Source organism: Trichomycterus rosablanca, chromosome 3, assembly GCF_030014385.1.
Source record: "Trichomycterus rosablanca isolate fTriRos1 chromosome 3, fTriRos1.hap1, whole genome shotgun sequence".
NCBI lineage: Eukaryota > Metazoa > Chordata > Actinopteri > Siluriformes > Trichomycteridae > Trichomycterus > Trichomycterus rosablanca.
This window is the reverse complement of record NC_085990.1, coordinates 8189628-8216319: the sequence shown is the minus strand read 5'-3', so window position 1 is coordinate 8216319 and position 26692 is coordinate 8189628. Positions and strand designations below refer to the sequence as shown.

The window sequence follows — 26692 nt, the reverse complement described above, 5'->3', positions numbered from 1 at the left end:
CAGCTTCCTTCTGGGATGACGACCATGCCGACCGAGTTGATGCAGTGTGCGGCGTATGGTCTGAGCACTGACAGGCTGACCTCCCACGTCTTCAACCTCTGCAGCAATGCTGGCAGCACTCATGTGTCTATTTTTTAAAGCCAACCTCTGGATATGACGCCGAACACGTGGACTCAACTTCTTTGGTCGACCCTGGCGAAGCCTGTTCCGAGTGGAACCTGTCCTGGAAAACCGCTGTATGACCTCGGCCACCATGCTGTAGCTCAGTTTCAGGGTGTTAGCAATCTTCTTATAGCCCAGGCCATCTTTGTGGAGAGCAACAATTCTATTTCTCACATCCTCAGAGAGTTCTTTGCCATGAGGTGCCATGTTGAATATTCAGTGGCCAGTATGAGAGAATTGTACCCAAAACACCTAATTTAACAGCCCTGCTCCCCATTTACACCTGGGACCTTGACACATGACACCAGGGAGGGACAACGACACATTTGGGCACAATTTGGACATGTTCACTGTGGGGTGTACTCACTTATGTTGCCAGCTATTTAGACATTAATGGCTGTGTGTTGAGTTATTTTCAGAAGACAGTAAATCTACACTGCTATACAAGTTGTACACTGACTACTCTAAGTTATATCCAAGTTTCATGTCTATAGTGTTGTCCCATGAAAAGATATAATGAAATATTTGCAGAAATGTGAGGGGTGTACTCACTTTTGTGATACACTGTATATAACATATACATTTTTTATCTCTTCCATTATATAAATATCTATATTTTCAGAGATGTATCAGGTATGCACTAGTAATCAACATGCTGTGATTTTAAACACTCAGCGTTTTTATAACTTATATTATTACTTATATTAAACATATTTATACCAATATTATTAGTTATTGACTTTTTATTTACATTTTATTTTCACTCCATGCTAAAACAACTATTTTATCTTTTAATTTGTCACAATCTATTTCAACTAAACAATACCATACTAAACATACTATATGTTAACATAACAAATGTTTAAAATGAGAAGAATTAAATAACAAAATTTTGTAATAAAAGCAAAGAAATGATTGTAATGAATAGTCCATCTTTAAATATCGTGGTTCTAACCATGCAATCGAAAAATGCTAATCTGGGCAAAGGTGTACCCATATTATTTATATGATTGCATCTGAAGGTAGAAAATACAAAAAAACCCTTGATGATTAATATACACCGATCAGCCATAACATTAAAACCACCTCCTTGTTTCTACACTCACTGTGTGCGTGTGCGTGTGTGTGTGTGTGTGTGTGTGTTAAGAGTGAGTTTTTTCTGTAACTGTAAAAACCATATTCGGGTATTTATACTGTTCCTTGTACTTATAGAGTTGAGTAGTGAAACTGAACTCAAGGGGTTCCAGAAGTTATCAAGCACACTCAAAAACCCACAAGAGAAATATCAGTGGAAGCACTGAGGAAAAAAGCCTGAGGTGGAAACAATCAGCAAAGGAACCATTAAAATAGAAAAAGAGCAGGGCGTTGTTACTAAAATATTAGAAATGTTTCTGTTCCACCTTAAATATTTACATGAATTAATTTAATCATTTATTTAAATTAGCAGAATACAACAATCTGAAAACTGAAAATGAGACATAACCCAGTGCATCAACACCTCCTGTCATTCCCTCAAACCCTGAGAATGCTGGATGGATGCATCCTCCATCTGATCCTCAGCATTCTTCTCATCTCTGTCATACCAACCAGAGGAGTGTCAGGCTGGGATCACGACCTCAGCTCAAACCAGCGCTTCATCTGTACCCCCACTCCTGCACATGAACCCTGCCTTCAATCTACTGACAGCGGGCACCACAGCGGGCTCCACACCAGGCACTACAGTAGCCATCACAGTGGATATCACAGCAGGAGTGGTGGCACGTCGAGGGATGTGTCGGATGAAGCCCAGTCCACCATCCTGCACTTACGTGAGAGCTTAGTTCAGCAGAAGGAGACCATTCTGGACCAGAGGGAGACCATCCGAGAGCTCACCGCCAAGCTGGCTCTCTGTGAGGGGTTCGGGTTGGGCACGCATGAGCACGAGTACAGAAATGAGCATAAGAATACACATGGAGACACACAATATGGACATCACTACAGTGATAAAACCACACATGATGAGAAGGACATGGGTGTGGATATGATGAGCCCATCACCTTCAAGCTCTCCAGAGCAGATGAGCCACATGCTAACCACACTGAATGAAAGACTGAAACATCTGCAGGTAAGAGATAGAGAGTACATGTCTATAATCAAAGTTCAAACACATGGCATGTTATTTTTAAACAGATGCCCAGATGGGTGATAAAACAATTGAAAAAGCCAACATAAAGTATCTTAGTAAGGCGCTTAGTGACCAGAAATTTCAAGATCATTTGACTGCTCCCTGGTATTGATTCTCTGGAACTGGACTGAAGGTATAAAGCAATGGTCTTCCAAAAGATTTTTCTTAAATCTGTTTAAAAGGGAGGTGATAATATCCAAATCATTATTCTTCAACTAACAGTCAAGGGCTGCTTTTACAGCATTAGTAAGCAGCACCCTTCAATGGCCCAGAGAAAAAAAACGGCAGTTTTTTAAAATATATATTTTGTTTATGCATTTTCTCCCTTTTAGTGCATCCAATTGCCAGATTGCGTCATGCTTCCTCTCCACCAATGCCGATCCCCGCTCTGATTGAGGAGAACAAAGCTAACCCACACCCCTCCGACACATGGGCAGCCGCCGTATGCATTTTGTCACCTACACTTTGATGAGTGCAGTGCAGATCAGCACTCTGTACAGAGAGACACACCCTGACAGCACTTTTTTTCCCGTCTCTGTCCAGGCGCCATCAATCAGCCAGCAGAGGTCGTAATTGCATTAGTTATGAGAAAGTCCCTATCCGGCTTTAATATCCCACCCCTATCTGAACAACAGGCCAATCGTTGTTCATGTGGTTGCTCAGCCCAGCTGGCAGGCAGAGTTGAAACTCGATACGATGTATTCGAGATCCCAGCTCTAGTGTCACCTGATCGGCCAACATCAGTTTTTTAACCGAGTTGTAACACAACTTGTAAATCAGACCTGATTAACCAAAGGCTTCACCATGATGGAAGAGGATTTCTCCTTGGGGGTTTGATAAATTTGAGACACAGCCATAGAGAAACATTTCAGACACACACATACTTTACCATTTAAGGGCTGCATTCCAAACCACATACTGTATTTGTAATTGCTGCTGTGAGGCACCTTATTAAGTCTAAAATCCATCAGGGCTGTAGGGTTGGATTTGTGTGCTCAGCACAACTCCTGATAGTTTCTAAGCAATCTGACCAAAGAAGTCACCTGATCCAAAACTTTAACTTTAATATGTTTTAGACACAGAACACCTCCACTACGTACTCCGCCTCTCTGAAGGAGCTGCTGCAGAGGAAGATCTCCGCCCTGGAACAGCAGATGCTCCGATTCGACACTTCAATCAACAACGGTGACCATCACCATGGTGACGATGACAAGGACCAAGATAATGGTCACAACACTGGTCATCTTGACAACCACAAAACTAAAAACAAAGATTACAATGACAATCACGATAATGATGAGGATGGTCACCATGGTGAAGATCACCACAACGACGACAACCAACACCACAATGGTCACCAGAAAAACAGTCACCATGACGACAATGAGGACACTAGGCAGGATAACCCAAAGGTCTTGCAAGAGCGTAAAATGGCCCACAACAAGCTGGACGAAGTGCTGAATCATTTAACACAAACCCTCCCATACGCAGGTAAACACACACATTTAGACTACAGTCGTAAAAGGCACTCTGTAGGAAGAAAAAGTTTGTGAAACCTTTGAAACAAACTATATTTCTATATAAACTACTGCACACATTACTCAGGGCTAACAACTTTTCTGTCAACTACCAATGCTTCCCCAAAAAAACTTTTTAGACAAAAATATGTGTATTTATTATAGGACAAAATAATAATTAAAAAAAGAGTACTGTACATCAACACCAAGATCTAATTAAACTGTGAAGCATGGTGGAGGGTGGATCATGGTTTGGGGTTGCTTTACTACATCAGGGCATTGCCATTCAACCTTTCTATCTTCTTATCTTCTGTAAAGAATTAATTAATTTAAACAATATGAAGACATTAAACAAATGGTATTTATTTTACTTTGGGGAGGGGGGGGGGATTTCAGCTGAAGCTTAATAGAAGCACCACTGAAAGCTACAAGGAAACATTGTTGTATGTTAATAGGAACATTTACCAGTTATTAATCATAAGGGTTCACATGCTTTTTCTTAATTTGTAGATAGATTGATAGATCAGACAAAGTAGAAACACAAAAAATGTTTTTGTCCTACTCTCAGGTCAGCGGAAAATCAGTAAATCCTCCAGAAGTTTTCAGATCGGGTTCCCCATGAGCACCAACTACATGTACGGCCACGTGAAGAGAACCCTGACCCGTGAGATCCTCGGAATGACACTGTGTCTGTGGCTGAAGGCTGGAGCCTCAAGCATGGGCACGCCCATCTCCTACTCAGCACCGGGCCAAGCTAACGAACTGGTACTGATTGAGTGGGGGGGCAAACCCATGGAGCTGCTCATCAAAGATATGGTGAGATGTGTACACTGCACTTTTAGAAAATGCATGTGCTCCCTGACTAGTGTACAAACCTCAGTTAAAAAATGTTGAGACAAGTCATAACAGAAAGCAGTGACTACTAAGCAGTGTAAAAGACTACTTATTTAATTTTACAAATAATAAAGCTTATTTTGAAATTGATGCCTGCAACATGCTCCAAAAACTAGGAAGGGGCAATTTTAGAAATTTTAGGGTGCAACAGGTCATGCAACCACGCAAAACCCAACATTGTAATGAACAGGAATAGGTCAAGTCTTGCCATTTGGGCAAAAATTGTATTTTGGGTATTTTACCATTTACAGTGCATAATATCATCAAAAGATTTAGTTTGCAATAATGGTTTGATATCTGTGTGTGTGTGTGTGTGTAGGCAGTGACTTTACCTCTCTCACTGCATGATGGGAAATGGCACCATGTGTGTGTGGTGTGGTCGGCAAGGGACGGAGTGTGGGAGGTTTATCAGGACGGATTAAAGAGAGGATCGGGGGAAAATCTTAATTCCTGGCAACCAATCAAACCTGGAGGAGTGTTTATACTGGGACAGGAACAGGTACACAAACACACACACACACACACACAGTCATGTGAAAAAGTATTTGCTCTTTTCAGATTGCTTTTAACTGTGTGTGTGTGCAGGACTCACTGGGTGGGAGGTTCGACGCCACTCAGGCATTTGTTGGTGAAATGTCGGACCTTCAGTTCTGGTCTCGCACCCTCACACATGATGACATCTACAGTCTTGCGTCATGCAGAAGTCACATGGCTGGTGATGTCATTTCCTGGGCGGAGTCGATGGTGGAGCTGCACGGTGGAGTCACCAAGTATCCATTTGACCCCTGCCACTGAAGAGGCAGGGGGCAAAGCTGGCAAGGTTGTCACCTTACATCTGTTTTGTGCATGTGATAAAGCACAGATAAATTGTACAGCAAGAGAGACACACATATAAGCAGTGTAAATGCAGGGTGAGCCACCCATGGCCGGGAGTCAGGAGCCTATTGGTTCTGCTCTCTGAATACAGTGCCAGCTGATGTCGGGTGTCTGTGAGATTATACGTATGGATATGGGCAGTTAACGTTATGTGTAAGTTTTACAGGTGACAGTTTGGAAATTCTGTTTTTATGTTGCATTATTTGTAAATCATTGTAAATGGACATATACACCAACCAGGCATAACATTATGACCACTGACAGGTGAAGTGATTTACACTGATTATCTCTTCATCACGGCATCACATGCTGGGAAACCCTGGGTCTTGCCATCCATGTGCATGTTACTTTGACACGTACCACCTACCTAAGCATTGTTGCAGACCATGTACACCCTTTCATGGAAATGGTAATCCCTGATGGCTGTGGCCTCTTTCAGCAGGATAATGCGCCCTGCCACAAAGCAAGAATGGCTCAGGAATGTTTTGAGGTGTTGACTTGGCCTCCAAATCCCCCAGATCTTAATCCAATCGAGCATCTGTGGGATGTGCTGGACAGACAAGTCCGATCCATGGAAACCCCACCTCACAACTTACAGGAGTTAAAGGAGCTGCTGGTAACATCTTGGTGCCAGATGCCACAGCAGTCCATGCCTGATGCGTCAGGGCTGTTTTAGCAGCAAAAGGGGGACCAACACAATATTAGGAAGGTGGTCATAGTGTAATGCCTGATCGGTGTATTGTGATAATTGTGTTAAGAGTGAATGCTTATTCCTGAATAATGTAGCATGCATTTTATCCTGGGTTCAGGACAGAATCTAACATGGTGCCTTGTGAATGTAGATTTGTCCCAGTTTTGCTTTTACAGAAAGTGAACTGTACGATACAGCAACACCAAAGAACAGCTAGGTTAAAACAACAGTATTAGCATTAGCATACCACAGCACATTTAATTCCTATGAAATGTAAGGGAGGTAGTTTTGTACTGTAATGTACTGTATGAGCAGAGTACAGCAGAACATTCTGTCTCTAAAATGTCCAAATAATTAAGAAAGAAAACATCTCAGCTACATTACATTTTTACAGTGGACGTTCAGTGCTCTGCATTGATGGCAGAAGTGTGTCTAGGAAAGGACAATGTGCTAATTTCAAAAGAACCAGTATTTCTTCTTATTTAATTCCCTGAACCTGACATGGTGCAGGAGGGTCAAAATGCAAATGTGTTTTATCTAAATTACCTTATTTAGCACACCAGCACCGAGTTTCTGAACTCCTTGGTTCGAAACTCGGTGTTGCCACCGGTCGGCTGGGCGCCATCTAGCGGGCATAATTGGCAGTGCCTGCAGCAGATACTAATTGGCCACCGTATCTGCAGGGTGGGGGCCGGACTATGTATGGGTGGGTGGGTCTTCATAAGCTGTGTAAGGACCCTGATTGGCGGAAGAGACGCCTGTGCACAATGCAGGGGCGAGAAGAGGAAGAGGCGTGTACAGCGACGTGCTCTCCTCGGATGCAATCTGGTATCTCTCAGCAGCGGAAGACAAAATTGAGTGCACTAAATCGGGAGGAAAATAGAGAGAAAAATGCAAAAAGAAAATTATTTAAATTACATTATTAAATAATAATGTTGTATAAAGTAACTAATATAGAGGTGCAGTCATATTTTTACACAGCTGACAGACTTCCCCCCCCCCCCCCCCCAAATCAAACCAATTCCTTTCAGCCAAAGGTAACAAAGTTTTCCCTGTTTTTGTTTTATTACTTTATTAAACAGTAGTAGTATTAGTACTAGTACTAGTAATAATAATAATGATAATAACAGTTGCTTATGTGTGTTCTATGTTCTACCCTAATTCTATTCGAAATAGTTTTGTGTCAACATTTTTATCCTTGTTCTATAAAGGATGTTAAGCGATGTACATTCAGTCTGTACAAAGGTGTAACCTTATGATCCGGCCAGAAATAAAACCAGTTCTAATTAAATGACTCAAGTCTCACTTTTTAATCTAGTTGAGTTATGTTTCTGAATGCTGACATAACTGTCGCCTCACAGCAAGCTGGTCCTGGGTTCAATCCCCAGGTGGGGCGGTCCGGGTCCTTTCTGTGTGGAGTTTGCATGTTCTCCCCGTGTCTGCGTGGGTTTCCTCCGGGAGCTCGGGTTTCCTCCCACAGACATGCAAGTGAGGTGAATTGGAGATTGGAGAAAATTGTCCATGACTGTGTTCGATATAACCTTGTGTAATGAGTAACTACCATTCCTGTCATGAATGTAACCAAAGTGTAAAACATGACGTTAAAATCCTAATAAACAAACAAACATTCAGTATAAATGATCTCAAATCATTTGGTTTTCTGTAACCCATCCACAATTTATAAACGGGTTGTGTAATTCTGCAACTTTGCCACCAGGTGTCACTAAACAGCAATCAGCGTCTCTTTTTAGTTCCAGCAAAAAGCTAGGTCAGTAGAAACATGTAAAGGTAAGTTTGATGTGAAGGAGTTCCAGTGTCACATGGAGCTTAGAGTAGTTTTCTGTATGTGATACAGTTCTGTGTGAGGACACTGGCAAGTGTGATCAGAAGTGGCTGCAGACTGGACGTGTTAATGGGGGGTGTTGACGTGATCCGGTAGTGAGTTCACAATTGGGAACTGAACATGACCAAATTGGGAGATTTTGCAGAAACAACAGTAACTCGAATGCAGCAGGACAAAAAAATAAATAAAACCAGAATTTTTCATCATATTGAACTTTATTATCTGCACCAGTTCATTCTGTAAGCTTGTGCTGTTTTTTCTGCTACATGAAGTTAAAATGTCATGTTTATTACAATATTCAGTCATTAATAGTCTCTTAGAGTAACAAGAGAGTGGTCCAATCCATAAAAGCATATTGTGCACTACCTAGGATGTAGGAACCACTACTCCATGCTTTATTCAGTAGTAGATATACTGTAGAATGAATCAGTGCTACGACAAACCATCATACAAAACATCACTGATGCACCCTTATTACTCAACCTGGGCCCATATCAGAGAAAACCTTCTACACAGGGTGCTGACCCCACATGCATCTTATGGAATTCCATTATACATGGAATGTATAATGTCAACCTTCTTATGGTCCTAAGATTATTGTCTCCCTGTTTGACATCATTCTCATGGGCAGGCTTGGAATTTTCATCTTTCCTGCAACTGTAGTTTTTTGTGACTCTTGAAGTACCACCACTTGGGAACTGGAGTTTTTATATATACAGTGTATCACAAAAGTGAGTACACCCCTCACATTTCTGCAGATATTTAAGTATATCTTTTCATGGGACAACACTGACAAAATGACACTTTGACACAATGAAAAGTAGTCTGTGTGCAGCTTATATGACAGTGTAAATTTATTCTTCCCTCAAAATAACTCAATATACAGCCATTAATGTCTAAACCACCGGCAACAAAAGTGAGTACACCCCTTAGTGAAAGTTCCTGAAGTGTCAATATTTTGTGTGGCCACCATTATTTCCCAGAACTGCCTTAACTCTCCTGGGCATGGAGTTTACCAGAGCTTCACAGGTTGCCACTGGAATGCTTTTCCACTCCTCCATGACGACATCACGGAGCTGGCGGATATTCGAGACTTTGCGCTCCTCCACCTTCCGCTTGAGGATGCCCCAAAGATGTTCTATTGGGTTTAGGTCTGGAGACATGCTTGGCCAGTCCATCACCTTTACCCTCAGCCTCTTCAATAAAGCAGTGGTCATCTTAGAGGTGTGTTTGGGGTCATTATCATGCTGGAACACTGCCCTGCGACCCAGTTTCCGGAGGGAGGGGATCATGCTCTGCTTCAGTATTTCACAGTACATATTGGAGTTCATGTGTCCCTCAATGAAATGTAACTCCCCAACACCTGCTGCACTCATGCAGCCCCAGACCATGGCATTCCCACCACCATGCTTGACTGTAGGCATGACACACTTATCTTTGTACTCCTCACCTGATTGCCGCCACACATGCTTGAGACCATCTGAACCAAACAAATTAATCTTGGTCTCATCAGACCATAGGACATGGTTCCAGTAATCCATGTCCTTTGTTGACATGTCTTCAGCAAACTGTTTGCAGGCTTTCTTGTGTAGAGACTTCAGAAGAGGCTTCCTTCTGGGGTGACAGCCATGCAGACCAATTTGATGTAGTGTGCGGCGTATGGTCTGAGCACTGACAGGCTGACCCCCCACCTTTTCAATCTCTGCAGCAATGCTGACAGCACTCCTGCGCCTATCTTTCAAAGACAGCAGTTGGATGTGACGCTGAGCACGTGCACTCAGCTTCTTTGGACGACCAACGCGAGGTCTGTTCTGAGTGGACCCTGCTCTTTTAAAACGCTGGATGATCTTGGCCACTGTGCTGCAGCTCAGTTTCAGGGTGTTGGCAATCTTCTTGTAGCCTTGGCCATCTTCATGTAGCGCAACAATTCGTCTTTTAAGATCCTCAGAGAGTTCTTTGCCATGAGGTGCCATGTTGGAACTTTCAGTGACCAGTATTAGAGAGTGTGAGAGCTGTACTACTAAATTGAACACACCTGCTCCCTATGCACACCCGAGACCTAGTAACACTAGCGAGTCACATGACATTTTGGAGGGAAAATGACGAGCAGTGCTCAATTTGGACATTTAGGGGTGTAGTCTCTTAGGGGTGTACTCACTTTTGTTGCCGGTGGTTTAGACATTAATGGCTGTATATTGAGTTATTTTGAGGGAAGAATAAATTTACACTGTTATATAAGCTGCACACAGACTACTTTTCATTGTGTCAAAGTGTCATTTTGTCAGTGTTGTCCCATGAAAAGATATACTTAAATATCTGCAGAAATGTGAGGGGTGTACTCACTTTTGTGATACACTGTATATACAGTGACATTGTCCACAGTCAAGCAAGCTTCTTATTACCATAAGCTTAAAAGCTGACAAGCAAGAAACAAGCTCCTGCTCCTTAAGTATAACAGAAACTTCATTAAAGTTGGTTGCTTATCCTGTTGAAGGAAAAGCAGAAACTGAAGCTTCTGCACTGCAGCATCTAATGCCAAAGATTGCTTGACCGTGGACAGCTTCTAATTCCTGGCAGACCTGTTGATTTTTTTCCCCCTTGTGGTTGATGGATTGCACCTGACCACCCTGATAACTGTCCTCTCATAATGGGTTTGAGTTTTTTCTTCAACCTTGGCAAAGAGCCCACTGTTCCATGCATTTTAATGTGTTCAGTAAAACTAGCCCTATGGGCACAGAGAAGTCAGCAGCTGAAAAACACAATCAGCGTAACAAGAAATTAGAAGTATATGGCCCAAAGTTAAACGCCTGTATAGGGACACAATGTGCACCGACACTACAACCAATAGTGTGTGGACACCCATTCTAATGGTTTTGGCTTCACTGAATAATAAAACAGCAGTTGCAGGAATGACTAAAATCTAAACGCTGCCATGAAAAACATGTCCACTGCAGGTGTACGTAAACTTTTAAGCAAACATCAGACAGTAAACGTAGCTGATTGTTTATGTTTGGAGTAAGAAACTCGTAAAGATTTCCCGTAAACATTCTAACTAGTTTTAATATTAATAGCACAAAATAATAGTGCAGCAAAGTTCATATTAATAGGGACATTATTAAAAAAACAACAAAAAAATCTATCAAGCAAAGAAGGCCGCTACATCTCATACTCGCTAGTTAGTAGCTTAAATACAAGGCTGGGAGAAATATTAGTGTTCCATATTATTATTGATTCATTATAATCCAAATATTTATTTTTATTTATCAATAAAATTTGCATTTTTCTCCACTGCCGAAAGTTCATACCCAAATGTACAGCTTTAGCTTACATGCTATTGCTAAAGCTAAATATGGAACGCTAATAATCTATAGAAGCACAAAGCTGAGATCGTATCAGACCTGCTGCTTTGGTCAGCAGAGCACATGCGGTTTAGAATCTCACCAGTATTAATTATTAACATTATAATATCGTAACAAACACAGAAAGTAAACAAAAAATAATAAATTAACGTCTACACATGGTAATAACACACAGGATCCTCGTATTTACAAACACTAGAACTATATGGAACATAGAACATCAAGCTGCCATAAAACTCCTTCAAGAATGTGCTTATAAATACAGTTCCAAACCCACTGCTCTACAGCCTCACACAAAGTTCCCACACACACCCCATCAAAGCTCTTACAGTAAGTGGAAAAGGTGCCAAAACCTTTGTACATTTCAGCTTCTATTTGTTCTCAGTGTGTTAAATTAGGTCATGAAGATTTCTAAGGTCATCAGCATTCCCCAGGATCCCTAAAGGCCAATTACCAGCAGCACAGTCTGGCAGCATTCTATTAAAATAAAGCTGAAGACAAAAAGCTGAACACAGGAACCCAATCTGATACGTAGCATGTTTAGGAAATACCTTTGTGAATAAAGCTGAGTTGTCAAACTGGCATCTGTATACAGTAGCGGAACTCGAATGTAGGGTGCAGGGACCCTAATTTACCAGCCCCAATTCTAAATGGCTTCCTAACAGACCAACAATGCACTACATAGAAAATATAACCCAATTACTTCACCCATACATCAGAGGTGTCCAGACTTTTCTACAAAGAACCAGTGTGGCTGTGGGTTTTCATACCAACCAGACAGCTGATACGACTGATCAGGAGCTCCCTATTGGACCAGAAGTGCACTATGTACGATTGATGTGTCATTACACACCCTGTTTGATGTGAAGACAGGCACTCCAAACTGCTTTCTGCTTTGTATGTTGTATAGTACAGAGGGTGCAGGAGCTTGTATTTAGGATCCTGAATCCTAACCGGCTCTGTTATACAGAGTGCACTATGTAGGGTGTATAAACATTAGGGCCGGGTGTAGAAACCAATCAGAAAGAAAACTAAAATTAAACTTAAGTCTGACTTTTAAGCTTTGCTTTTTTTAAAGGCTACGTTTTTGATAAATGTAGATAATTAGGTACTAGTAAGACTTTAGCATGCTCAAGGTTTTAGGAAAGCATGCCCTAATAAAGCGGAGAGTGATGAGGAGGATGATTATGATGATTGAAGTACTATGAGAAATGTGTTTCACAGTATTTGATTCGGCCAGCTATGAGGAAGAGCATAGTGAGATTATTTAGGAACTGTAGTGTAGATGTAAGGTGAATCAGCAGACTGTATGGAGAAGGATGCGAGGTTGTACAGACCCTACACCTCTGTATGTATAGGACAGCAGTGTGTGTATACACGGTTGCATGCAGGAACTGTAGTATGTAGAGAAAGTCTTGCATGGTGAAACCATCACACCCAAAACAAAGAGGAAGATTTTAGCTAGGATTTTAGATGTTTGCATGGCAGAAACCCTTTAATTGCTCAAAATGTCCCCTGCATGCAGAATTTAAATCTATTAAACCATGACCCTGCGAGAAGTGTCGATATGCAGCTGACCTTGACATGCTCATCTCTAGACTGATAGGAGTTCCTACATGGACATGTAAGATCTGATATAGGATATGTACACGAGTGAAAAGGGAGTGTGCAGGAACCTATAGTGATTTAGTATGCTGAGATTGTAGGTCCTAACAACCAACTACATCATCCACATCATGATCCAGCATGGTGTAGCTACATTGATAAGATGTATGAGAATGATCTAGAGTAAAGTAGAACAATCTGGATAATAAAGAAGACGTGAATCAGTAGAGTGCACAGTTCAGTCAGTAGTATGGATGTACTGGGAGTATTATGTGCTGCTGTCCTTACAGACTGGTCCACATCATCAGCAACCATGTAGCCAGACGGCCTGGGTTGACAAGTTCCCACACTAGGTATTGGTGCATAGGATCTAAAAATACGGATAACCTAGGACATGACGTAAACAGAGCGTACTAACACTAATGCATCTAGGTCATTGGTTTCAGATCTAAAGAAGGTTCAATGCACCATAATGGAGAACCAGGCTCAAATCCCAGCCTGATCAGGTGCGCCACAGACACAACTAGTCTGCAACAGCAACTAGCTGAGGCGGCGGAAGGAGTGGTGGAAGAACTTCAGTCTAGTGTGTTTCTCTAACACTGGATTCAACACTGCCAGGTAAAAAGAAGAGCCTCAAGGCGTGTGCATTTCAGAGAGGGGGGTGTCATAGTCAGTAGAGCTGTAGAGGCATGGACATGTTTTACATACAGTGATATGAAATAAACATGTTCACCAGCCAAATAAGGTTGAGAACTCTTGGCATGGGGACACTATCCAGCAGTAACAGTAGTGTGAGGACAGGACAGGAGTGTGTAGTGTTATTGTAGTGTGAAGTGTGGAGTGAACACGGGGTGCAAGGGGAATAGTGTGTGGGGTCACGATTCTACTCCAGGTTTAGTAGTGTGCAGGTGTCCCAATAATGGTGCATTGGGTTACAAATGTGTACGCTTTCTAGAATTTAGTTAAGCTTCTGTAGAGTCCTTAGACAAGAGTATAAAGATGTAGAATTAAAAAAAAGTGTTTGATATGATTGTAAGGAAGTCCCAATAATCATGTCCCAAATTAAAACCCCTGTGAAGTGAAACAGTGTAATGTGAAATGTGTGCGTTGTATGAGTCCAGTCTCCCGAAATGCATGTCCCAGTACCTGTCTGATGAGAAAATGCAGTAAACACTGGGCTGGAGAGAACAAGCACATATGTGAATTGAATACTGGAACGGAGCAGAGCGGATCTGGGCCTGGATGTGTCCCAAACAAAGCTCTGATAATCCTCTCCTCCCAAAAATCAGTCCTCACAGGAGGAATATACTGTATAATAAAAGAAGATGGAGATATGAGTTCCGTCCCCCGATGGACACATGATGAACAAATGATGTAGGACGAAGAGGAGAACAGATTTAAGGTTGCTCTTCTTTCTTCTTTAGGGAGATACGCTTCTTCCTTGCAGCCAGCATCTCATAGAAGGGGTCTACGCTCACCGCAGATCTGTGAGAAACAAAGAACATCAATGAATGCTTGTGGCTTTGTCTAATGGGTGCAGGAAAACTAGCCCTAGTGACCGAAGCTCTGAGATGGATTGGCACCCTGTCCAGAGTATTCCTGCCGTGCACCCAGCGTTTCCTGGTGGAACCGGACCCGCCGTACCTTGACCAGGATAAAGATTTTGATGAAAATGAAATGAAATGGAAAAAAGTAATATATTTAATTACTTGATGCTGTGAATCCATTCATCCTTCTCCTCCGGCGTGGGTGCAGAAATTCGGTAGACCATGTGATTCCCCTCTACCACTCGCCCATCAGCTTCAGTTTTACAGGCTTTGATCAGCTGTCCTCGGTTATTTGGGATGTAAAGCTCAAAACAATTCTGTGTGAAGAAACAGACCCAAAAATGCTCTTTTTAATCCTGCTTCCCTTCTGATGCTGAAAGATAGCAGATCATAATCTACATGCAGATTACTCGCATGTTCTCTTATAACATCTTATAACAAGATCGGGTGCACAAATAAAAGCTCACTGTGTGAGTATGTTCATAAGAAAGGTTGAGTTTGAGACCTCAGGTGTCTAGTGATGTAGGAAAATGTTCTCCATCCACTAAACATCTACAACCCAGTGTGCTTTCAGTGCCATTCCTAAGTCAGGATACAATAAGAAGGGTGGCATCAGGAAGGGTATTCGGCAAAAATAATCTATAGAATCAGGTATGTAAATGCTGTGGAAACCAAAAAAAAGAACCGTGTGTTGCACCATGATCCTGGATGATCTTTCATTATGTACTTTTATAAAGCTGAAATGACAATATAGTCTCTTCAAAATTAAAAGTCCCTAATATTTTAGCACCGTTGTGACCGTAATGCACAAAGTGATTTGCTTGGTTAAGAAACGTACAGGTTTTCTAGGATCCTCCACCTCCCGAATACTGAGATTCTCCAGGGGAATAATCCCTCTCGGCTCCTTATCCTACACACACACACACACACACACACACACACACACACACACACACACACACACACACACACACACACACACACACACACAGAAAGAGAGAGAGAGAGAGAGAGAGAATTGTGTATGTGATTTACAAACCACAGTTCCAAAAAGTTGGGACAGGTGCATTGACAAGGCCACTGTGTGTCACTGTATGGGCGGTATGTTTTCCAGACTAAACCAGCCAGACTGTTAAAGGTGCAAAGTTCTACAGCTACAAATTCTGTCATGGAATTTGACAGGGCAGAGTGACTGGGGGTTGAAGGGTGATGGCCCATGGCATGGATAGAAAGGACTGTAGTTCGGTAATGAAGTGTACTTACTGTAGTGTACTCAAAATAATATAGACAGTTATCAGTTAGAATGAACCACCTCCTCTTCCACGTCTTCACTCGGCCTCCTGACACAGAGAGTGAGTGATTCAGAAATCATCATAATGATCATCAGCATTATGAAACTGCCTAAAGACATTTAATGATTCTTTTATTATTTGACTAGCTTTATATTAAAAACTATTAGTGCACTATATAGGTTACGGAGCAAGACTGCAGCTAGATTTGGGACAGAGCTGGAGCACCTACCTCCTGCAGAGCAGAAACCACAGGCCAAGCAGAACACAGAGAGAGCGAGAGAAAGAGAGACGGGGGAAGAGCGAGACAGGATTAGTGAGAGACAACCATGTACCACCATGCAAAGAGATCACACTGATCACACACACACACACACACACACACACACACACACACACACACACACACACACACAAATCACACCAACATATATGCAGGACAGCATGTTTGCATAGCAGTAATAACATCATCATGCAGAGATTCAGAAAGGCCAGTTCATCAAACACTGATTAACACACACAAAAATATACACAAACACACACACTCAAATATACACACACATTAACACACCCTCAGATGAAATCTCTCACTCTTACCCAGTTTGAGCAGCCAACCCTCTCGATCCGGGTTAAAGAAGGTGTGAGTCAGATCATTCCCATCATCCTCTGGGATTTTAAAGGGTTCATTTTTGATACTGTCATACAGATTCTACAGAGAGAAAGAGAGGGTGAGAAAGAGAACAAGCAAGAGAAGAAATTTTTTCACTTTTTTTTAAACTTGAATTGTTTTAATTATTGTCTTTACCCTCTTTTTTCATTTAATCCAATCGTGATTAAATCTGAGTTTAATTTTTTCTCTCGGTCACCACCCACACTACCGATCAAGGAGAGCCAAGGCTGTCACACATCCCTTCTGACACACTGGCTGTCGCTTGTTTTCGCTTTTTTCGATCATTTCTTTACACCTAGATTCAGAGTCTAACAGAATGCAGTATCGCATGCGCAGAGCCACGCAGTCATCAGCGATCAGCCGCTTCAACCGGTCAGCAAAGGTTGTAATTGCCACAGTGAAAAAGAACTGTTTTAGCCACTGTCCCTCCCTCTACAGAAACTAAGCCAGGCTGATTGCAGAGCTCGAGATCTTGGCACTGGTGGGCTAGAGTGTTTTACTGCTGCACCAACCACACACCCCCTAAAAAACTGATTCATGATTAATACAATTAATCAGATTCCAGAAGTTCATGAGTTTTATTATTTACAGGAACCTTTTCTGGTTGAAAAAATTCAGATGCCATAAGCCCAACAAGCACCCACTTTGCTAACAACGGAGTGGTGAGCGTGTACAGCAAGCGGTGTGATGTGGCGTGTGTGTGTGTGTGTACAGTGGGTGGCGCATGGTGCACTAAGCATTACTTACTCTGAGCAGTTCCTCAGGCAAGTCGCCCCCCTCGTTGATACCACGGTTCATACTGATGAATCTCTCCACTGTAGGTTTATCCCGAACATTGGGGTTGTGTAGACTGGTGTTCAACATGATGATTGCAAACGATAGAACATAACACGTATCTGTAGACACACACACAGAGCATCTGAAATGAATGTGTTTTTATTTATTACAAGGAGGAGTTACTGCTGTGAGGTACATCTTCTGAATTTTTATTGTTATTACATAATTATATATTCGGTGCCTAACCTTACTAACTGGGTAAAAGCCTTGAGTGATTTTACGTGTGAAAATGCATGTGGTTGGATGGCTGAGCAGCTGACATTATAGACTATAAGAAAAAATTCTATGCTGATGGTTGGCCCATGTGTTTCCATACAGATGTTTAGAAAAATCAGATACACAACATGTATGTATTACATTCTCCTCCCTACAGGCCAGCAAAATATTACAGTCAATACAAATATTTGTTTACAATGCAACAAATCAACATTAATTCCACGAAAATGTTTCAAAATACTTTTTCTTTAAATATAATGGGTGTGTGTTTATATGTATCTGTGTATTGTGTGCGTGTGTTTGTGTGTGTGTATTACCAGTGCTTTGAAAGACTCCAGGGTTACAGTGACAGTATCTCTGAGCAAAAGCTTCCATCATCCTGTCAATCTTCTGAGCTTCACCAGGTAACCGGAAACTCCACAGAAACTGCCTACACACACACACACTCTTACTTAAAGGTGGCCCAGATCCTGGATCATGTATGAAAATTCTGACACTGGGTTTATTCAATTATTTCCAGAGGATGAAAGCTAACACGCTCCCTAAAAAGCACACACTCAACTCACTGCCATTCAAACATCAGTTTCCCTATCATGTGACAGGTTAGTGCTGGTAATAATGGTGATCGCTGTGGTTGGGGGTTATAACTTGATCTTCAGATAATTTGACACTTACCTGAGTGCCTGGACCAGGTTCAGATCTGTGAACTCATGAAGATCAACAAACGCTTGCAGAACCCGAATGTTGAAGTCATCCCTGAGAGAGAGAGAGAGAGAGAGAGAGAGAGAGAGAGAGAGAGAGAGAGAGAGAGAGATGTTTAAATCTATTTTGTTGATTTTTGGGTGAAAATGCATTGCATGGGCAAAATTCTAAACACCTCTGTAATATTAAACTTCATATTATATTAATGTTAACCCCTGTCCACAAAGCAAGCTCCATTAAGAAGCCCTGACAGAGCCCTGACCTAAACCCCACTAAACATCTCTGGGATGAACTGGAAGGAACACTGCTTTCAAGCCAGGCTTTATCATCCAACATCAGTGCTCGACCTCACAAATATACTTTTGACTTTTTGGCACAAATTCCCACAGACACTACAAATGAAAAAGCCTTCCCAGAAGAGTTTTTTCCTGGATCTAATGTCCTGAGCGGAGTGCACAAACTTTTACATTAAACAGTATGTTAGGAGTTTATGATTTAATATAAGGAGTGGGCTGAGGCAGGAGGACATAAGGTTAGAAGTAAGAGAGGTCACCTTTCTCCCAAATAATCTCCAATGGCAGTCTTATTGAGTCCCTCTCCTTTATAGAGGAACTGAGCAATGTCTTCTGGAGTGTTCCGCAGCAGCTCGTTCTCCACCAGAAACCCAATGCCCTGCAACAAAAAAAACATAAATTATAGAATAGAATAAAAGAATGCTTTTATCTGTCATATATACATATACAAATGTACAGTACAACGAAATTCTTTCTTCGCCTATCCCAGCTTGTTTGGAAGCTGGGGTCGGAGCGCAGGGTCAGCCCTCGTACGGCACCCCTGAAGCAGAGAGGGTTAAGGACCTTGCTGGCAGAACATGGATTCGAACTCTCTAGCTTTCAGTTGATAGCCCAAAGCTCTACCCACTAGGCTACCACTGTCCTGATTATCATTTAGACCTGATGACCTAATAAAGTAAAAATACTCAATCACACAGTCGGAGTTGCAGCAGCACAGAGGATATAATCAAATGTGTCTGTTGTGCCCACAGTCAAGCTGGTAGCACCGCTAAGATACTAACCCGAGGCTCAGACCTAGTCGGTGCAACCTAAGCAGATCATATCACGCAATCAGAAAGTCAAATGTATGAATATAATAGTCATTTTTTACAGAATGAGCAGCCTGGAGCATCCTTGGTTGGAACTACACCCAACAATGACCTCCACCCTGCTGGGACATCATGTAGAATTTCATTTGAACAGTTGAATAAAAATTGCAGGTTGAGATAAAAGTCTCACTTTTTTTTTTTTTTTTTTTTTTAAATGTGTTTTACAGAAGGAGACGGGTGAGGATGTGAAGGCCGAGCTGTACTTTTTGCTTTCTCACCTTTTTGGGGTCCATGTTGAATTTTTTCCTCCCCATGGCCACATGCCGACTCTTCTGGAGCGTCTTACTGTAAAGATCAGAAAAGAGAAACCCAGATGTAATCACATGAACAGCACCCTGAATTCACTGTACATCGCTGATGGTACGTGCAGCAAAGTTGTGGTTCTCATCAATGATCTTTAGACCACTGTTCCCTGATCAAGGTCTGGTAATGTTCCAAATGAATAAATTACCATGCATAAAAGTGTGCCCCAAAGTGCACACTAGCTATCAAAATGTATCAAAAAGCATGTCAAACTAAATTGGTTTGCTTTGGTTTTGATATAAATGTGTGGACATCCCATTCCATCCCCCTGTACTGTATAAATACATCTGCAGATGCATATGGACACATCATCAGTGATGTTCCTGGAATCACCGGGTGTTTCGGGTCTTTCAACATCATACACCCTCATCCAGGTGACCCAGCTGGGGTTGATCAGACCCCAGCTTGTGACCAAAGGCTAACTAGCTACCACGAGTCCATGGTTCTCCTCTCTTGAGCCACAGCCATCTTGAGGCCCTCTCTGCCGCTTCGGTGATGTTGCGGATGGCTCTCCTCTTCCGCACTACCTCGATGCCTAAACTACTTAAGGCTCTGACCAAGGAACGGGCCGCAAATCCTCTGCATCCAACCTCCACTGGGAGGCATCTCGCTCTCCATCCAGCCTGCTGACAGTCGCTGACCAGTCCCGCATACTTGGTAAGCTTCCTCTCAGACGCTTCTTCCAAGCGATCTTCCCATGGGACTGTCAGCTCCAGCAGCACAGCTTGCTTTGTCGATTCAGACACGAGGACAATGTCTGGTCGAAGGGTGGTGACAGCAATGTGGCTGGGGAACTTCAGCGGTCGTTCGAGGTCCACCATCAGCTGCCAGTCTCCAGCAGAAGTCAAGATGCCTGCCGGTGATCTTTTGACCGGGGCTGCCTGCTCACCAGCTCTAACGAAGGCCATGGTTTTCTTGGAGGGACGAAACTGCCTTGCCCACACAAGTCCAGTGCTGATGGCTTCCGCGATGGGCTTAAGAACTTAGTCATGCCTCCATCAGATGTAATCACATGAACAGCACCCTGAATTCACTGTACATCGCTGATGGTACGTGCAGCAAAGTTGTGGTTCTCATCAATAATCTTTAGACCACTGTTCCCTGATCAAGGTCTGGTAATGTTCCAAATGAATAAATTACCATGCATAAAAGTGTGCCCCAAAGTGCACACTAGCTATCAAAATGTATCAAAAAGCATGTCAAACTAAATTGGTTTGCTTTGGTTTTGATATAAATGTGTGGACATCCCATTCCATCCCCCTAATTACAGTCCTGATGTTAATCCTATTGAGATGCTGTTGCAGGTTCACACTTAAAATAAAAGCAACTCTGAAGTATGGAGCTGGAATTCCTACACAGTGACGTGAAGGCCTCAGCTCAAGTTGTCAGAGCTGTGAGAGACTGACCTGCCCTCAGTGCTGTTTTCCAGCCCCTCCACCTCCATCATGGCCTCTCGAAGCTCCTCTCTTAGCCTCTGGATCTCCAGGAGCAATGCGCCCTTCCTCCTGCGGATCTCCTCCAGCTCTGCACGCTCCTCCGGGCTCAGATCAGCCGGGACTGAAACACAGAGGGGAAGATTCAACATCACTAATAGCATGATTTCATCAGACAGAACAGAAGAACCCTGGTTTTAGAGATGCACTGATAATAGATCAATGAGACTTGAATGTCAGAACAGATACTGATCCTCAGTCCTCTTAAACTTTGAGCTGGTCCATGTTGCTTAACATCTTACACGTTCAGTAGGCAAACTTTTAGCCGTAAGGTGTATTTTATAAACACCCCTGTTAATTCTCAGGCATTTTTGCCACACCCATTGCTAGCGGGTGCCACGCTCAGAAAGACATGGAGTGACGAGCTTGGTGTTAAGAAACTCCACCCTGCTGAACAGCAATGGGATGAATCAAAATGATCCTCTGATCTGATGAAGAGGAAACATCATATAACTGCTCACAGTTTTGAAATAGGATGTCAAACAAGCTTATGGTCAGAATGACGATGATGATACTGTACTGTACAGAATGGTGTGAAGTAACCACATTATTGTAAGCGATGATCACAGGTTCTGACATGTTCATCATAGTTTCATGTTGTACAAAAATATAACCTGAGGGTTTTACTGAGGACTGATGTGACCTCACAAAACACCCTCACCTGTAATTACTGCCACATCACATCCAACAAGCTCATCATTATTACCTAAAATACTAGCTGCAGTGCGTCAAATAGCTTTCAGTATTAAAGATGAAACATCAATACCTGAAGACTCAAAAATAAAGAATAAAAGTGCATACAGTGAAATTGTGGCTCTAAGCTGAACTACACAAGGAGATAATGTTTTCTTCCACAAGCACTGTATCACAAAACGCCGACCATTTAGCAGCAATGGTCTCCTTTAAAGAGAAGTAGACACTTCAAAAGGTCACCAAATGGTCTGAATCAACCTGCCAGCACTTACTAATAATAATTTCAAAACACTGGCGTGCTTTACATTTTTTTAAATAACCAATGGAATATTTAGCAGTGCAGCTTTAAGGAAAAAGCTCAAAGCACGCAATAGTTGTTTCTGTTTGATCTAAATGAAACGTTCATATTTTACTACGTAAACCCAAATACCGTCTTCTGGTACCCAAAACTCTCCCAACAAAACCCATACATGTGTGATTATTAATATGATCAGGTTCCTCAGGTTTAGGTTCTAGATTATTTGCAATCAACACAAATGATTTTTCCTGCACTTTGAGTGGCTTCTCTATGACATTTCATTATTAAATCAGTGATCGCTGACTGTCAAAGCTGGGCTCTTAAGCAGTTAACTTATTGTTGTTATTGTTAACTTATGTTTGTTTATTCGGATTTTAACGTCATGTTTTACACTTTGGTTACATTCATGACAAAAACAGTTGTTACTCATTACACAAGTATCATCAGTTCACAAGTTTAATGTCACATGGGCAATTTTGTATCTCCAATTAATCTCAATTGCATGTCTTTGAACTGTGGGAGGAAACCGGAATTCCCGGAGGAAACCCACGCAGACATGGGGAGAACATGCAAACTCCACACAGAAAGGACGCGGATTGCCCTACCTGGGAATCAAACCCAGGACCTTCTTGCTTTGAGGCGACAGTGCTACCCACTGAGCCACCGTGCTGCCCATATACAATTTGATTATACATTTCATTATTAAATCAGTGATCGGAAATAGGCAGTTGTGGCCTAGTGGTTAAGGTACTGGACTAGTAATCCAAAGGTTGCTGGTTCAAGCCCCACCAGTGTCAGGTTGCCACTGTTGGGCCCTTGAGCAAAGCCCTTAACCCTCAATTGCTTAGACTGTATACTGTCACAGGACTGTAAGTCGCTGTGGATAACAGCTTCCGCTAAATGCTGAAAATGTAAATGATTGCTGACTGTGAGAGTGAGTTGGGCTCTTTAGGAGTTTTACACAGTTGTTACTTATTTAGTGAACAACAGTGTAGGACAACAACCTGAATGGACCAAACAGACTTGCTATAGAAAATGACATTTTTTGTAAACAGTAATCATTCAGTCTGATTTATTTTAGGCTGAAGTGAGTTCACCACCAGAACGCGTCACTTATTGACCTGGATGATTGGTGATTTCGGCTGCACCATTTTTTAATTGCATAGGTGCTATTTATGATTCGATATTGGTGGGGTGAATGAGATTAAATTGAAATGCAAGTGATGCTGAATAAACAGAAATCTATTCCACAAAAACATGCATGAATGATAATTTTACAATCAGTTGCACCATGATAAGTAAAATAATCTCTACACAATGGAACCCACTGAATGGGTGGTGAATGTGAAGGACAAATCTGAAACATTGTGGGTTTATTCTTCTGCAGCCATTAGGAAGCAGTAATGTAAATGTCAGTGTCAGGGATGATTTGCTTTTGATTCATAAACAGAGAACATAAAGTGCCGAATATTGTTCAAATGATCTTTTATTTCAATCCTCAGGTTTATTAAAATGCTAATTTGGTGTCTTGGCTACCAGACAAAACGCCTGACATTCTTACAAGCAAACAAATTGCGCAAAATAAATCTAAGTGTAAAATTCCACAATAAAGCAGAAAAAGTGTCATTTAAAAACGTATCATTTGGAAAAGGACATTAAATTTTACACATTAATCATCATAAAGAGCAAACGACCCGATTTCGTTGTTTTCCCACCCGTATTGCGTGAAATTTTCATCTCACTGTGTTACGATTGGCTAATCTCAGCCACCCAGTTGCTCTCCTATTGGTGGAATGAATAATAATTTACAACTCCAGCCTATCATACGAAGAAGGCGGGACCTCACGGAAAACAGGTGAGTGAAAGAAATAACGCAAGCTAATATTAATAGCTAATAGCTAATAGCAAGCTTGTTAGCTAGGTGCGACTCAAAACAAAACAACTCAGGCTACTTACTGTAATCCAGTTCGTCCATTTTTGGCGCTTTGCTCTTAGGCATAAATGTATCAGAACCGACTGTCATTCACCTGCTGAGAAAAGACGGATATATAAAATATACCCTCCAAACCTAAACAAATTAAATAAATAACAAAGACAGGCCTGAGAGGGCTCTAGACAAAGGAGGAGTCGGGTTGAGACCGGATGTTGCGTCAGCCTGATAGCAACGGCCGTCTTTGGCGTCCATCTTGATAAGGACAGAAACTTGGCTAATGACCTTCTTATAAATTGTTTAATCATGAACAGAATTTTGTCATGTTTCTAAGCAATCTACACGGCTCCAGGGAAATTGGGTTTGCTGCTTTAAACCGCCCCTAGATGTGTGTGATGCCAAGTGATCAATTGGCTCCCCAAAGTGCAGAGGATAAAGTGGTGGGTTAAATGAATTAGTTTTAAAAACTAAACGTTTAAACGCTGAAGCGTGGTGTGGCTAAGATATCAGGGTCCTGTGGACCTGGGTTTAGTCCTCATCTACATTTATAGTTCATAAGGACCTTGGCTGTACATCTGTCTGGGTTCCTTACATCCAGCAAAAAACACCCAAAAGGTAAATCTGGTGCTCCTAGTATCTGTTAGTTTTAAGGGTTTAAGACTCTAACAGTGGCTGTTTAACAATGCCAAGATTTGAACCCTTTAACCCTCTGATTGAGGGCCCAGAGCCTTAACCAGCCACCACTATCCCTAACTTATTGCTTAGAGCAATACATCTAGGGTTGCCAACCGTCCCGTAAAATACGGAATCGTTCCGTATTTGGAAACTAAATGTCGCGTTCCGTATTGAACTGATACGGGACGCGCTTTGTTCCGTATTTTATCAATGGGAGAGAAACGCTGCAGATTAGACTGTTCAATACTAAAGCTGGGCGGTTCCTGAATCACCCGGGTTAATGATTCGAATCTTTGAACTGAATCAGGAATCACGAGTCCGAAAACTCAATTAACCCGGATCCTACGAGTCCTCTGACTGGCTGCTGCTGCTAAGTAAGGCGAGTGAGCCGACTCACTGGAAACACCTCTGACTCTGAACCGACTTCACTCCAGTCTATGAATCTAAGTAATAAGTTAAATATTCCAATAAACAGCGATTAAACACACTGGTGTTCGTTATGTGGCTGATTTTATGCACATGCTATTATTATTATTATTATTATTAATCAGTAGTAGTGGTATAGATTAGTAATGCAGCATATTTTCTTGTAAGCAAAAGAACATAATATACTGTAGTTATATTATTATTAAAATGCAAATGCTTACAGGCTACTTTAGTACTGTACTGCTTAAGGAGTATCACAGCCCCCATGGTAATTTTAAACCCCTGACCCATTAATATACCCATCAGATTGGTAGGTGAGTCCACCCTCCTCTCCCGCATGGTCAAGATTTCACTTAAAAAAAGTGTCAACTTGTCACTGACAAGAGAAGTGTGAGGTGCCAATAGAATTAAGAGAGAAGGATTTATTTACAGAAGATGAGTGCATGGAAGACAAGTGATATTTGGATGCATTTTAATGCAATAAATCAATCGCAATCTGAATGTCAGTACAAGTGACTCAACTGACCCAAGTGACCCAAGTAAACCGGATCACATTACTGAGTGACTGAGATTAACCCGAGTCCATAAAATCAACCGAATTTACCGCCACTATAAATACCCCCCTGTGTTCCACTGAAGTTCCCTAACACCAAACCATGTCTGAAACAGTAATTATTGTTACACACCTTTTAGCAATCTGAACTCAATAGTGTGAAGGGGTGTCTACAAACCTTTAATAACCTTTATACATTTTCATTTAAAAGACACAGCTCAGCTTTATTGGTAGTTTTTTGTTTAGGAGAGGTGAGATAGGAAGAAAAAATGCAGTGAGGTGAAATGCATTGTGGGATTTCTTGTTGTTTTCGTTGCTGCTGGACTCTGGATATGCTGGACTCAGATACTGGAGACCACATGCGCAGCACTGATAGTAAGAGGAAATTCAAGAGAAAGCGAGATAACACAAAGTAGACCAGAATAAACAACAGCAACAACGGATGAACCCCTCACTACTAATGGCATCATTCAGGTCAGATCACAGTGGATCCAGTGCTGCCTGGAAACAGAGCACAAGTATGTACCAACAAGCCATGCATGGACAAGGTGCCAGTCCACTTAAGGGTACCATGCATTCATACCAAGGGGCATTCAGGAAAGGTTAATCCATCTTCAGCATTTCTGGGAGGTTTAGGACCATTCCACATGGAATAAAAACTTGTGCCACAAAGTCAGAAGCATGTCATTTATTTTATTTTATATTATTGATTCTGTTTTATATTATTGACCATAACAACTCCATAAGAAGAGTGATAACCAGACTTTGTAATTTTCCAGCAGGAAGT

At 41.8% G+C, this 26692-nt stretch overlaps 2 protein-coding genes across 2 annotated transcripts; one reads left to right on the top strand and one right to left on the bottom strand.

Moving 5' to 3' along the window:
- Positions 1–1687: 1687 nt before the first annotated feature.
- Positions 1688–5532, top strand: LOC134310065 (neuronal pentraxin-2-like). Its single transcript, XM_062991581.1, has 5 exons — positions 1688–2266; positions 3403–3817; positions 4412–4659; positions 5057–5236; positions 5323–5532. Exons 1-5 carry the CDS (start codon positions 1688–1690, stop codon positions 5530–5532), a joined length of 1632 nt encoding a protein of 543 aa, XP_062847651.1.
- Positions 5533–11187: 5655 nt separating this feature from the next.
- cyth2 (cytohesin 2) lies at positions 11188–24372 on the bottom strand. The gene is made up of 12 exons (XM_062992595.1): positions 24278–24372; positions 21244–21394; positions 19753–19819; positions 18926–19044; positions 18346–18426; positions 17988–18100; positions 17365–17513; positions 16545–16656; positions 15922–15998; positions 15497–15568; positions 14821–14975; positions 11188–14596 (listed from the first exon to the last, which is right to left on the bottom strand). Exons 1-12 carry the CDS (start codon positions 24342–24344, stop codon positions 14509–14511), a joined length of 1251 nt encoding a protein of 416 aa, XP_062848665.1. The 5' UTR covers positions 24345–24372; the 3' UTR covers positions 11188–14508.
- Between the last annotated feature and the right edge of the window lie 2320 nt (positions 24373–26692).

Excerpts from the sequence above, each read along its gene's own strand:
- LOC134310065 (XM_062991581.1), top strand. The coding sequence starts at position 1,688 with ATGCTGGATGGATGCATCCTCCATCTGATCCTCAGCATTCTTCTCATC. Across the intron at positions 2,267-3,402 it reads AAAGACTGAAACATCTGCAG|ACACAGAACACCTCCACTAC; the intron begins GTAAGAGATAGA and ends AATATGTTTTAG. Across the intron at positions 3,818-4,411 it reads ACAAACCCTCCCATACGCAG|GTCAGCGGAAAATCAGTAAA; the intron begins GTAAACACACAC and ends TCCTACTCTCAG.
- cyth2 (XM_062992595.1), bottom strand. The coding sequence starts at position 24,344 with ATGACAGTCGGTTCTGATACATTTATGCCTAAGAGCAAAGCGCCAAAA. Across the intron at positions 18,427-18,925 it reads GGAGATTATTTGGGAGAAAG|GGATGACTTCAACATTCGGG; the intron begins GTGACCTCTCTT and ends TCTCTCTCTCAG. Across the intron at positions 15,999-16,544 it reads GGGTTGGCTGCTCAAACTGG|GAGGCCGAGTGAAGACGTGG; the intron begins GTAAGAGTGAGA and ends TCTCTGTGTCAG.